General features: G+C 42.1%; 1 protein-coding gene across 7 annotated transcripts in view; it reads right to left on the minus strand.

Annotated features, from left to right (window-relative positions):
• GAS7 (growth arrest specific 7) overlaps positions 1 to 13,510 on the minus strand; it is a 110,577-nt gene that overhangs the window by 58,958 nt on the left and 38,109 nt on the right. For 3 of the 7 annotated variants that reach the window (XM_084492557.1, XM_084492555.1, XM_084492558.1), the window contains exon 2: positions 9,755 to 9,878. In XM_084492557.1, the coding sequence (XP_084348683.1) occupies positions 9,755 to 9,878 (124 nt within the window). Of the gene's footprint in view, positions 1 to 9,754; positions 9,879 to 10,618; positions 10,725 to 13,510 lie in introns of those variants that run through there. The other 4 variants (XM_084492556.1, XM_084492559.1, XM_084492560.1 and 1 more) reach the window with 3 other exon arrangements.

Below are 13,510 nucleotides of genomic sequence, written 5' to 3' on the forward strand. Positions count from 1 at the left end.
TGTTTTCCCCAGTCTGATCTGCAGAGGTGCTTGTCTGGCCTTCCAGTCATTTTTAGGGTGTAGGTCACGTTAGCTATTTTAGATGCCTACAACAGGAAGATAACTGAGAGGTGAAGGTAATTATTTCTTTTCATTGATAAACAGTGAGACTAGAAGATCCAGTTCAAATGGTGATGTTCACCCATGCACAGTACCTTCACACAGTACCTTCAGACAGGTGAATCAAATCCTGCCCTACTCAGACAGTGATGGGGATGGTGAAACATACATGTATCTAAGGGCACTACAGTAAGCTCTCCTCGAGCCCAGTCAGTGCTGTGGACTTTGATGGGTGTCCTTTACACACACTTCCTTGAGTTTATCATCCCTGCTTGGTTGTGTCAAATTCTAAACAGAAAGCTGGTACAGATACTTAACCCCCCAAATCCCAGTAAAGATATCTTTATCATACTTCCAGACAGCATGATTCCTCACAGGAATGATGCAAAGTCTGCAAAATAAGGACCATCACAGCTACAGATAAAGGCTTTCCAGGAGTTTTAGAGTGGTTAGTCATCTCTATATTTTTCCTTATGTTTTGACATTACAAGCTATGATGGCTATAGACGTTGCACAAAATAGATGCCCAGCATTCCAAATGTAATGTATTCAACCTTCCTATAACAGGCCATATTGTGAAAACATTTTTTTTTTCATTATGCAGACCCTTACGGGTTGGAAGCTTTTAGAATGGCTTCAGGATTTGAGTCCAATCAGCTTCAGAGAATAAATGTGGAATGTTCATCTGATTTGGCCAGCAGGTGGAGATACACAAGAACATGCTGTCTGTCGGCTGGCTCATTTACCTGTGCAGATCTGTTTGTTCAATAAAGAGTTGCCCCACATCTTTCATTACAGTTTTTTTCTAACATATTATTTTTCTGGGTAAGGACACTGTCTCATATATTCTATTTTTTTCCATTTAAGTACCAATTTCCTTGTGTTTATCATGTAAAGACAATGAAAATCAGATCACTCTCAGTGGAAATGCTAGTATGGTCAGATAAGATACAAGACCAATAATCACAATGTAGAAAGGCACTAAATGTTGCAAGCAGCTGACAGAATAATGGTGGCAGGTTCTGCTGTATTTTGAAGTCTTGTAAGAATCGTCATGTTACTTCCCCCAAAAATCCCATTGGTCCCCAGGTTTGGGACTGCTTATCTTGAGTTCCCTTGTCTGAATAGCAAGCACCGAGAGCAGAAAGCCTATTTAATCTAACAAAGGCCTCTGCATTTTGTGAGGAAGGACACAAATGGTAACAGCTAGTTGGAGCAGCAGGGGTGGTGCAGTGTTGGTCATGTTTGGAAAGGCATTTGTCGAACTGGACTGGCCATCCAATACTTCCTATCTTCAGGAGGAAGGAGCAGAACTACACAAAGGATTCAGGGTGAGGAGCAGCATAGAACCTCATTGTACCAAAATTTGTATAGCTTTTACTCCCTGACCTTCTTCAAAGCCTATTCTCCCTCCAGGATTCTGTCTGTGCACCCATCCCAGCAGATCAACTGCAAGGCATGGAGCCCATCCGGTGCTGCTGTCCTGGATGCAGGACCACTGAATAATCCTGCCTTCTTTAAGGGAGCAGGAGGGCAGGACTGTCCAGGGAGGATGAGGAACCATAGTGGGAATATTCAGCACATGTACACATAAGGACACATGACGTGAAGCACAGCAAATGTTCTTCTCAACTTATATTAAGGTTCTTTCTGACTTAGAGGGGCAGGAAAAGCAAAACAGCAGTTGTATGCCAATAGTGTAGTTATATATGATGTATTTAAAAATATTGGAAACCAACAATATTGAATAAAAAACAACTCTCATGTGAGTACCAGGCATCCTCTACATTAATATTTGTCATCCTCTACATTAATATTTTCATATAGGTTAGGCTTTACAGACTGAAAAAACAGGCGTGACAGGGATTTTAAGAAGTCATTTGGTCTCTGCTGTACTCCAAACAAAGGCCAACATGACTTTTCACAGTTTTGTGCCACCTACTTTTACAGATCTGCAGTGACACTGAATCCCAGGCAACTCCCTGCTCCCACACTCCACTAGCTTAGACAGCCAGGAAGAGTTAATGTTGTCCGCATTGCAGCTGACACATTACTGTATCCTCTAGTCACCATAAGCATTGCAAACAGCCTACTTCCATGTCCCCATTCTTATCTTCACTTTCTTAGGGCAAATAGACCCCATCTCTTCACACCTGCGCACATGCCATGTTTTCCACATCTCTCATCATTCTCGAAACTCTTTTCTGGACAAAGTGTCCAGAACTCTTCCAACTGGCTTACATTTTTCATGAAGTGTGGAGCTCAAACAAGATAAAATATTCCAGCTGAGGCTTCATGATTTCCTAGTAAAGTTGAAGGAATACTTTCATGCCTCACAAACAACACCCCTGTTTTATACAATGGAAAATGCTGACTGCTTTTGTAATAGCACAACCCTGCTGATTCAATTTCAGATCCTCAAGAGCTCCTACATCTTTGTGAGCTGCTCCATTGCCAGCCTTTGTCACTTATTTCTGATGAAATCTCCAATCTTATGCACATCTTTACCGAACAGCTTCTTACACTTTCAGCATGTGTCCTCAGTTGCAGGATGATTCTGAATTCTGAGCTTGTTCTGTGCAGAACACAATGTTCTCTCCCAGCTTCACTTAAAGTTAACATTTGAATAAATACTCTCAATGTCAACATGCCATTCATTTCTGGAATTACTGACTAGAGAGAAGCCTAGGGAATTCCCTGCAGGATTTCCTTCTGTGCGAACTTCCCTTTGACAAGGGACCATTGAGAACCCCTTTTGAGTATGATCTGCCAAGCAGTTCTGCACTGTCTTCATAGTTATTTATGATCCCTTTCCCCTTAATTTGCTTTCCCTCTAGCCAACTTCCAATTTGCCTTTGCTATTTTTAAGACTCTCTGTAAAAAAGCAGCCCTGCTGCAAATGGAGTCTTTGCTCACAGCCCTGCCCTGCCTTGAGGATGCAGAAATGTTTAGCCACAATCCCCCAATCCAACTGAGATGGTGCATACCTCATCGGATCACTTCTTGTTGATGATGGAAGTGCTAAAACTGCTGTAACCTTGCCAAGAAAGCCTGCTTTTGCCAGCACTCACAGTCTGTAAGGTGATGATTCCCCCTGCAACTCCTCAACACAGCATGTGTCGTGGTAGTTATGTTGTGCTCTTACCCATCCCAGGGTTCAGCCACAACCCTGAATTTCATGAATAGTCCCAACCTACTCCACTTTCGGATATGCCTCCTAGTGACTCACTGGGCAACTGGTTGAGCACATAGGACAGCTGGAGTGCTGTAGAGAAGGACATGCCACTCAGGGAATGTCCAAATAAAATATTTAAATGAATAGACAGTGAACTCAGTGCCTGGAGCTTCCACATATGGTTAGCATATGGCTGAGTTAAGTGACTGTATTCTACCTCATGCATGGGAGACAATATAATGGAAAGGATAAAAAGAGGGAGTGTGAATGATAGGAATGCATAGGAGATATGTATATAAACAAAGCAGAAGCTTTGGGCTCTTTATGGGCATCAGGCTACAGGAGAACCAGCAGAGTGCCTTTCAACCAAAAATGCAATGTTAACATTTTTTACCTAACATAAGCTTTGAAGAAAATAAAACAAACAAACAAACAAACAAACAAAAAGCCACTGTGTAACACTAGCATTTGGCTGAGTTTTGTTGTAGGCCAAGTCTGGGTATCTCTGGACTCTGGCAGAGGTGGGAATAAAGATAGCTCCTGCAGCAGTATGCTGTAGCCAGAGGCCAAGCAGCTGCATCCTTGGATGCAATTGGCTGCACAGGCTCCCCAGGGTGTATGGAACATGGGCAATACTCAAACTGCAAGCAGGAGTCTCCAGCTGAGGAGAGCTGAGGATGTTCCTGGATGCTCTGTGTCATGGGGATGAGCCTGTCCATCCTTCCACTCACTTTCTGGCTGCTTTTCCTTGATATTACTACCTGTGAAAGTATCTTCCATTCTGTCCACTGAGCAGCTGTTTTCTTTTTCTAGTTATTATCAGTTTCTCCTCTCAAATTTCTGCATGACTGAGCTGAAGTAGATAACCTCTTCCCTCTGTTTCAGCTTCACTGCCTAGCTCAACCTCAGTGGGTAGGAGAGGCACAGAGAAATAACACAGAACCTGTGGTAGGAGGGATATTATAAGTTAATTAAGAGCAAACACAAACTTCAGTTTTCACAGTAGCCAGAGACACCTGCTGTAAGCTAGGAAAACACCCTGTCATATTCTCTGAAATCATTTACTCTCTCACCAAGTGGAGTTCAGACTAGGGTTGAGATACAGAAATCCCTTTGTGGATTTAAAGATTAAAGAAAGAAAAAAGAAACGTCTACATAAAGTGTAACCCACTATAACAAAGCTAAAGTTGTACAGTCTCCTTAGACAATTTTGGTGCTTCAGCATCTGGAGAAGACACCCTTGATGTGACAGGGTGATTCTGATCCTGATCCAAATTCTGTACTTGAAAGAAACTCCACAGGACATTTCAGAGGAGCTAGGGAGTGAACCTCTGGTGCATCACAGTGACTGCAGAGGCCTTCCCAGGACAATTTCATGTTTCTTCCTGTTGAACAGGAAGCTTTGTGAAACCTGGTAACAGGAGACATGAGACATACACCTACACTGCTCTGAAGTCAGAGCCTTCACCGGGACTGAAAACTGAAGTCCTCTCTGACAGAAGGCTACAAATAGAGGAGAAAAAGAACTCATTTTTCAGTACACTGCAGTGTAACAAGGCCCCTATAAACCTTTATAATCCAAGTATATGTCATAGTGTTTTGCTGCATGTCAGAGGATCCATGCCTTTGGTGCCAGCTCTTTACCACATAGCAGAAGGCTCTGAGAGGACTGAGTAGAAAGTGTACTAGTTGAGATTCCCCTGACTGAAACATCTACTGTAACCTTCAATGAACAATGCTTTGGTGTCATCCATTTGTCTAAAACTCACCTTCCAGTGCAGGTATGTTACCATACAATTCTAATGTTATACTTTATTCACAACATCTAATTTCTGCAAAGCAGTTACAGATGCCTGTGAAAGACAGAAGTAAAAAAGAAAGGAAAACCACAATTAAACCACTTAGAGTAAAAATAACCCAGAAATTTCTCTCTCATTCCCTTATCACTCTAGAATACTGTCCTCTCCTGGCAGGGTGGTACACAGCTTCCTAAGCATACCTTTTACTTTGCTGTATCTACTAAGGAGATCCCTTCACAAGAAAGCCTGCATCAAAATCTCACAGTACTCCTTCCTTGTCCAGGAGATAGCTTTCATCTTCATTAAATAGAGACTGCCTCACTCCCTTTGACGTTCAATTATTTATTCCTCAGATAGGTGAGAACCACTCTGTTTAGCTGATTATTTAACACTTTGTTGCCACAAGAAGTTCCCTGCTCTTCCCTCTAGTGACTCATTGCCATGTTTAACTATGAAATTTGTCTTAACACAGAATCTTGTATTTTGTAACAGTCTGTATGTTAACGACAGTGCCTTGTTGCACCCATCCAGAGGAGGTTAATATAAATAGACCATTGCTGGCACTGGCTGAGACCAGAAACAACAATAGTTGGGTGTGTAATCTCTAACATCTGTCTCTTGTAGTCACATTCGTCATCCATATTCTGCTGGTCTTCATGGACAGATCTCAGACCTGCTATTTCCCATGCTATGCTATATCCTAAAACAGCTTCCATTTCATCACACCTGTTGAAGACGGACCTCTGTCCAGCAAGGACAAGTTATCAGTACTGTTTGTCAAGATGTGCAGTGTGCATGCACATTCTAGCAAAAGGAGTGCTCATACACTACCTAGGAGACATTACTGCCATCAGCACCTGAAGTTTTATTCCCTGACCCCTCACTGTCTCCTGCAGACCATCTCAGCTGCGGAATTAGAGGAGAAAGACTTTGTGAAAGCAATGCGCATAAGGTCTACAGTATTTCCTGATGGGGAATTAACAGTGTTCCTTCTCTTTCAGCTGAGTCCAAATGTATATTCTAACAGTGGTTGTCACCCCTATAGTGGTTTTACAGATTGTTTTTACAACAAGCAGTCAGCCAGCCACTTTGTGAGTTGTTATGTGGAAGCCACTGAACATGTTAGAATGAAAAAAAAAAAAAAAGAGGGAGATAATTTGTGAAGAATTTTGAAGAGGTCTTGAAACACTTTCTTATTGTTCATCTTAATAAAAAGAGAACTGGTTCCTGGGAGATCTGAAAAATGGTTACAACTTCACTAGCCAAGTGTTTTGCATCTGCTGCCATTGTTGGTAATGGTGAGAAAAGCACCTTTAACCATATGGATGAAACTGAAAGCCAACCAGGAACATGTCTACTTCCTAGAAATATAGCTACTGGCCTCTGAGTTACTGTACTTGTGAAACTTAACAGTGATGTCTCTCTCAGACACTCCAGCATACATTCATCATTTGGTAATAGCTACAATAAAGGGAGACCAATTTAGGAGTGCATCTACACAAAAGAAAAGACCTTGATGGAAAAGAGACCTAGATCCTACTGCTGAAACAATGATGCCAAGAAGGCAAAACAGGAAGGAGGTACATGAAACTGTTAGAGAGATGTATGCTGGCACCATGTCCCCATTACAAATATTGTCAGTCTTTATCTGGATACTGCCAGCAGCAGCTGCAGCAGTTACAGGACAAATAAGCAGTTAAGACAAATGAGAAGGTGTAGTCAGTGAGATGTCCAGTCTTTGAAACTTGTTATAAACATTAACTGCCAATACAGATGTGCCACACAGCAAAGATGGGGACTGCAGTTTTATAGCACATTGTTTTTTACTTATGTTTTCGCTTAAAGCCAAAGAATACTTCTTGAGTGTTAAGGTACAATCCCACTGTTAAACAAGCCTCACAAGCCAAATGTGACTTTGTGTTGACTACATGGCTCAGCAGCTCCAACTCTGCAGCACAGTCAAGGAAGAAAGTGCATATACAACATGAGACTGTACGACCTACGGATGGTCCTGCACTACCAGTTTTGGAGGGACAAAGGTCAGAGCCAATTAGTCAAAATTAATCAAAACACTGTCCTGACAGCTGCTTAATCCAGGGCTGGATGAGACTTCATCACATACTTCAACAGGAAGTTCTAGAAATTGCATCCATCTTCTGCTTTGTCTGAGGCCTAAATGACACCACAGAGGACACTTTCTTGGCAACTAATTCACCTTGAGGAAGCACAGACACTTTCAGCGTGAATCTGATAACGCAACAGAGCCTAGCTAAAGCAAAAAAAACCTCCCAAGCAAAATCATAAAACTGCCAAAACTAGCAAACATTAATATCCACACAGATAGACAACTTTCAGGCAGCAGCATATTCTAACTGAGCAAACTGAAAGGAACTGAGCTGGCCAAGAACACCAGCTAAACTGGAGTGATGGAAGGGTCACAGTGCCCCTGTACACGCCATAGGGCATGTACACCCTTCTATCCTCTCTTATATTCTGTTACTCTGAAAGTCATATTCCTTGCTGCCTAGCAATCCCATTGCAGTAGGTGAGACAGGAATTTGCAAATAGCAGGACAGGTTGGAAGTAAGAAGTCTCTAGCCCAGCTGTTCACTCTGAGCAGTATCACTGCCAACAACAGATAATGTCAGCCGCAACTTTATCTAGCCATCTAAAAACATCAAAGGACAAAGATTCTACCACCTCCTTGGTCTGCTTCTCCCAGGGCTACCCTGACCTCTGTCCTGGTTTCAGTTAGAACAGAGTTAATTTTCTTCCTAGTAGCTGGTAGCGTGCCATGTTTTGGATTAGGATGAGAAGAGTGCTGATAGCACACCGATGTTTTAATTGTTGCAGAGCAGTGCTTACACCAAGCCAAGGACGTTTCAGCTTCTCACTCTGTCCTGCCAGCGAGCAGGCTGGGGGGGTGCAGCAAGAGCTCGGAAGGGACAGACCCAGGACAGCTGACCCAAACTGGCCAAAGGGGTATTCCATACCATCTGACGTCATGCTAAACAATATATAGGGGTGGCTAGCTGGGGTGGGGGTTGCCGGCTGCTCGGGGTTAGGCTGGGCATCGGTCAGCAGGTGGTGAGCAATTGCATTGTGCATCACTTGTTTTGTACACAGTATTAGTAGTACTATTATCATCATTATTGTTATTATTATTGTTGTTATTATTGTTTTCCTGTCTTAATAAACTGTCTTTATCTCAACTCACAGGCTTCACTTTCCCATTTCTCTCCCCCATCCCAGAGAGGGAGGGGAGAGGGTGAGCAAACAGCTGTGTGGTGTTTAGCTGCTGGCTGGGTTAAACCACAACTTCTTAGTGAAAACTTGATTTCCAACCTTCCCTTGACTTCTGAAGCAGGCTGTGGCTATTGTCTCTTCCTATATCATCTGTAACTTTTGTGAAGATAGTAAAAAGCTGTCTGAGATTATGTGGAAACATTTCAGGCCATCCCCTTTTCTGGGATAGGGCTACTGTGGCAAGAGTGTTTATTGCATGAAAACCAGGCTCTGCTTCTTACTGCTTTTTCCGACCTCAGGCCAATGCATGTGAGTAAGGGTCCATTGCCATGCTGGCTCAGGACTGAGCTTAATCACCACCTTATCCACCTCTGAATTGCAATGGGGACGGGGTATCTAACTCCTACTGATCTCCCCAGCCATGCAGGGGATGTTGTCAATGAACCTAAGCAGACCATGCTTCAAAGTGAAGGTGAAGGGAGTGTTTAATGGTAATGTGACTTCTGCAGGGTCCTGTGAGATGTCAGTGCATAAAACCAAGGTAAATAACGACTTGGCAGACTTGCAAGCCAAAGGCTTCTTCAGCTAAATAGATCAGTCACCAAATGGACCATGAGGCTCACTGTGACAGCCCACGGCTCTTCCTTGCCCTCACAGCGAGTCAGAAAGGAACACCAATGGTAATTCCTGATGGATTTGACTATGTTATGAACACAGCGAACTCTTGCTGTCCTCTCCTACCCTGTCATTCTTTCTGCTGCAGAAATCTGTTTTTGCTGGTCACAAGTCCCTGTTTTGCAATGCTATTAAAAGCCCATGACCAGAGCAGGTAGACAGTGTAAGCCAAAAGTGGTACAAGTCTAACAGTTCTTGAGCAGTTTATAAGATTGTGAGTTAAGTCTGTTACTCTACTAGCAAGACAGTGAATTAAAGACTGAAATACAGACTGAAAAGTTTATCTTTGATATCCCATTGCACAGCCTTTTCTTTTATCTCCAAGCCTCTGACTTGAGCAAATTGTCAATTAACTATTTATGTTTTACTTTAAAGGTGATATGTGATATTCTGTTATTCTACATATATATACATATATAGATACACATATCTGCAGCTGAAGGAAAAAGAAATAAAGAATGTGATAAAAATTAAATCATTACAGTATTTTATATTCTGAATCATTTATGGCAGAGTTGTTTCTATTTTACATTACCTGTCTTTTATAAAAGCTTCAGATATCTTATAATAGTCAGAATTAACATGAGAGAGGACCAGAACACTAGATCTAGTTACATTATTTTCCTTCATATGGTGGCAGGGTCATATATTCATTTCTTTGACTCACTAGGTGTAGCTAGCCATCAAAATTAACTTGAGAGACAACTTCCTGCAGCAGATCTCTGCTGCTAGTGACACATCTACTGGAGCCTCCACTTACCATTTGTGAAGGTGTTCACATAGTACCTGCGGCCCTGGGGAGACATATAGCTCTGCCAGCCTGGGGGAAGATGGCCATTCAAGGTATCTTCTCCTGGCTGAGTAGTTGCCTTTCTGGGTTTCTGCTGAGGACCAAAAAAAAAAAAAAAAAAAAAAAAAAAGAAAAACAGAAAAAGAAAAAACACGATCTTTTAAGTCAATATCTAGATAATTTAAAGTCTAACCAGACACACATCTGGAAAGAGATCATATGGTTTAGCATTCTAGAGACTGCAAAACACCCAAAGACTTTCAGTCCATTTCTCTCCTTATCTGTCCTAGTTTCATCCAGAACATGATTTATATCCTAGAAATCTTCCCTTGGAGCACTGGGTACACAGAACATCCTTTGGGAGAGAAATGAAACCCCTCTGTATTTGATGTTCCATGAGCACCCAGACCTGTCCAAGAGAAGCATTCTCATTAAACAATAAAACTTGAAGCAGAGAATAATCAAGTGCCTGAGAAAGAAAGACATGCATGTGGCACTCTCATTCATTTCGTGTAGACATACTGGCAGGTCAAAGTGCTGGTCATAAAGGTGCTGTCCCAATTTAATTTATAGGGGCATCATCACCTTCAGACATTGTGAAGATGAAACACTGCACAGATGCCTGTTGCCTATAAGAACAACATGCTGAAGTACATTTATCAATATGATGATTATATACCGATAATGGATGTAATTATCAGTGCATACATTACTGATCCAGATGTACTCCGGATCCACATCATCCAGTGACTATCATCCTGATTGTTAGGATCCAGATCACCATGAGTGATCCAAACCATTAGGAACAGCAGGAGATAAGCATCATGCTGTCACCTGCTCTCCAGGCACAAACAGAACTGCTATGAGGGTTCAAGTGCCACCTCAGCTGTACATCTCTTCACCAATTCAAGTTCCAAGCCTCAGTGTGCTGGGGTTCAGGCTGCAAGGAAAAGAAAGAGGTGAAGCTGAAGTGCAAGTAACTGCACAACATTGCATCACCTGGTGATATCACTTCTTCCAAGCGGCTTCAGTGGTTCCTTGGAAGCTAGGGAGTTACAGCAGCTGTGAAAAAAGCAATGAAGGTTTCATCACAAAGATGGCTTGAAGCCCTGTCTGGTCCTTTCAACCAGGGACACTAACTAAGGCCAAGCTGGGAAAATAAGATACATGGTCAAAGACTGCCAGCTGCAGCCTCGTAGGGCTGCAGCTATGAACCCAACAGCTTCCTTCTGGCTCATATGTAGAGAGCTTCACTCTGTCTTTCCCTAATCTTCAAGGCAAACCAGGCATATACTGATTTTGTTTGTTTGTTTATTTGCATTGCCCTCAAAGGAAGAAATATAAGAAAGCAAGGAAAAATGTGTGAAATGCAATCATTTATTCCACGGAGGCAAATCTCCTTCCAGGATATGCCTTCTGATATTGTGGAGGAATGGTCACAAATGACTGCACTAAACTCACACGAGCCGCCACATCCAGAGGGCAGGCAGACCTTCAGCATCTGCACACAACATTTAAACATTGACAGACATATTAATATTACTATCAAACAAACAAACAAACAAAACAAAAAACATGCTATGTCCTTCTACAAATTCATTTTCTGAGTGAAATTCCAAATCTGCTCCAACCCAGAATAAACAGGACTTTTAATGGTTTTGGAGCCAAATATCTATTTCCTGTTTCTTTTCAGTTTGAGAAAACTGATTACAATGGCTCTGAAGGAGCAGCGAACTAAAGAATGATTTTCCGTTTATGCCTCATCAGGCATTCTTGCACAGGCAGGTCACAGGCTGCAAGGCAGCTGTATGGACCCAAGTCCAGTGCAAGATAACCACTACCTCCACACTGCAGCACAGATTGTGCCTATGCTGATTCAGATTTTAGCTCCTCTCCTAAGCAGAGATACAGCCTGGGAGACTCAGCTGACCCAACATGAATTTGATAAGTTAGCTAGGCAGATACTAAGGGACTCTATAAGGTGTATGACTCACATGTCTATTTTGCATACGTATGGCTAGCACAGTGGTAATCAGTAAGATCTTTGCATCTAATCCTATCTCCTGCTCTTCCGTTCTCTGAGGTTCAATTAAATCAACTTACATCTCTGTATCTGTATCTGTTATCACCTTGCTTTATATGTGAGAAAGCAGAAGCTTTCACAGCTTATGTTGCTATTTGATAGTTCCTTGTTTGCTGTTTGATATTTAGTTTTTGCTGATCGCAGCTTAGGATGCAAGGGAAAAACCTCTCACACATTAGCCAATCCAAAGGCACATGTTCTTATTGTTGTTATACTATTGCCTAGAAATGTACTAAATGAAATTCCCATCGTAATGAAACTAGCACAGGCATGCCTATTCTTCTGCGACCACAGGGACTGGATCCCTCCATACATCCCATGGAAACACTTCAGTGTTTGGTAAAGCTTTCTATGAAAGCTCTAAATCCTATTAATGAAAACACTAAAGTTCATGGATATAACAGAAAAATTGGTATGCCTGTTTTATCTCTGAGTTATCTTGAGTTCTTCTCCAACATGGTGGGTGCTAACAGAATTGTCTTTTTCACTAAGGAATGAGACTTCTAACAATTCCAATGAACACATACTTATTTCCAGTTCCTTACAGCCACCTTACTGGCACCACCAAAACGACTTGCTCACACAGCTACGGCACCCGCAGTATGGACTCAATGTCCAGTAACATCTTTCATTTGATTTAATTCTCCATCAAGACAAAATAATTCATTGCAGGTTCCCCAGGCACAATGTCTCTGGAAGCATCCCACTGCTCACGCAGGTGATGCAGACTAGTGGCTGCACCAACCACATACTCTTCTCACAGAAATCTTACAAACAGAAGTATTTTTGTGCAAGCTGACTTTCGGTCCTTCTCAGTTTGTGTGCTCTTTCCCGCCATATAGAGGAGCTTTTTCATCTCATGTCTCTCTCAGACACCCCTTTGCACAGCCTTATCTAACGGAAACATTGGGAATTAAAAAGGACTCTCGGAAAGAGAGTGTCTTACCAGTGTAGTAACTGTATTAATGTCTAAGAAGACGTCTGGCTGATTTCTGTCTCCAGGACTACCTCCTGAGGGGCTGTACTTGCACCTTACCTTGCACAGTCCTTATTGAAAGCATGGGTAGGTTTGGTAAGAAAGTCGGGACTGAAGGACATTCAGAGGTTCAAGGTCAATAAACATATGCAGGGAAGGTCAAAGAAAAGGGAAAGAAAGATAGTTCCTGACTATTTTTCTGAACCACAAAACCTCTCTCACCCAACACATTCCAAGGGACAGCACAGAGTAATGCTCCAGGGGCAGCTCCTGAACTCTCTCCATCACAAGATTAATGACCCCCATTGTTGTTTAAAAAAGCATACTGAATAAAATAGAAATTCCACAGTGTAGGAGTATACCATCTCCTAAAGAATTTGACAGCAGTTTGGGACCCTTAGATTCACTGTACAGATCTCTGGCCTAGAAGATAAAGTTATACCAAAAAAGCACACAAGCATTATGTTTTACAGTTACTATTTTGGAATTACTGTGTCTACCATTGCTTCTGATTCTGCAAATGCTTAAGTGCTGAGGGCACAATAGTCCCTGTGAAGGATGGTCAAGTGGACTGAATATTAGGAAAACTCCAGCACTGCCAAATGCAGCAGTTCTAGTAAACAATGGAACACTGGTCTGCTTGGATGCATCTGAAGTACGGATATGT

The sequence above is a fragment of the Aythya ferina genome, assembly GCF_964211825.1.
Source record: "Aythya ferina genome assembly, chromosome: 18".
Lineage (NCBI taxonomy): Eukaryota > Metazoa > Chordata > Aves > Anseriformes > Anatidae > Aythya > Aythya ferina.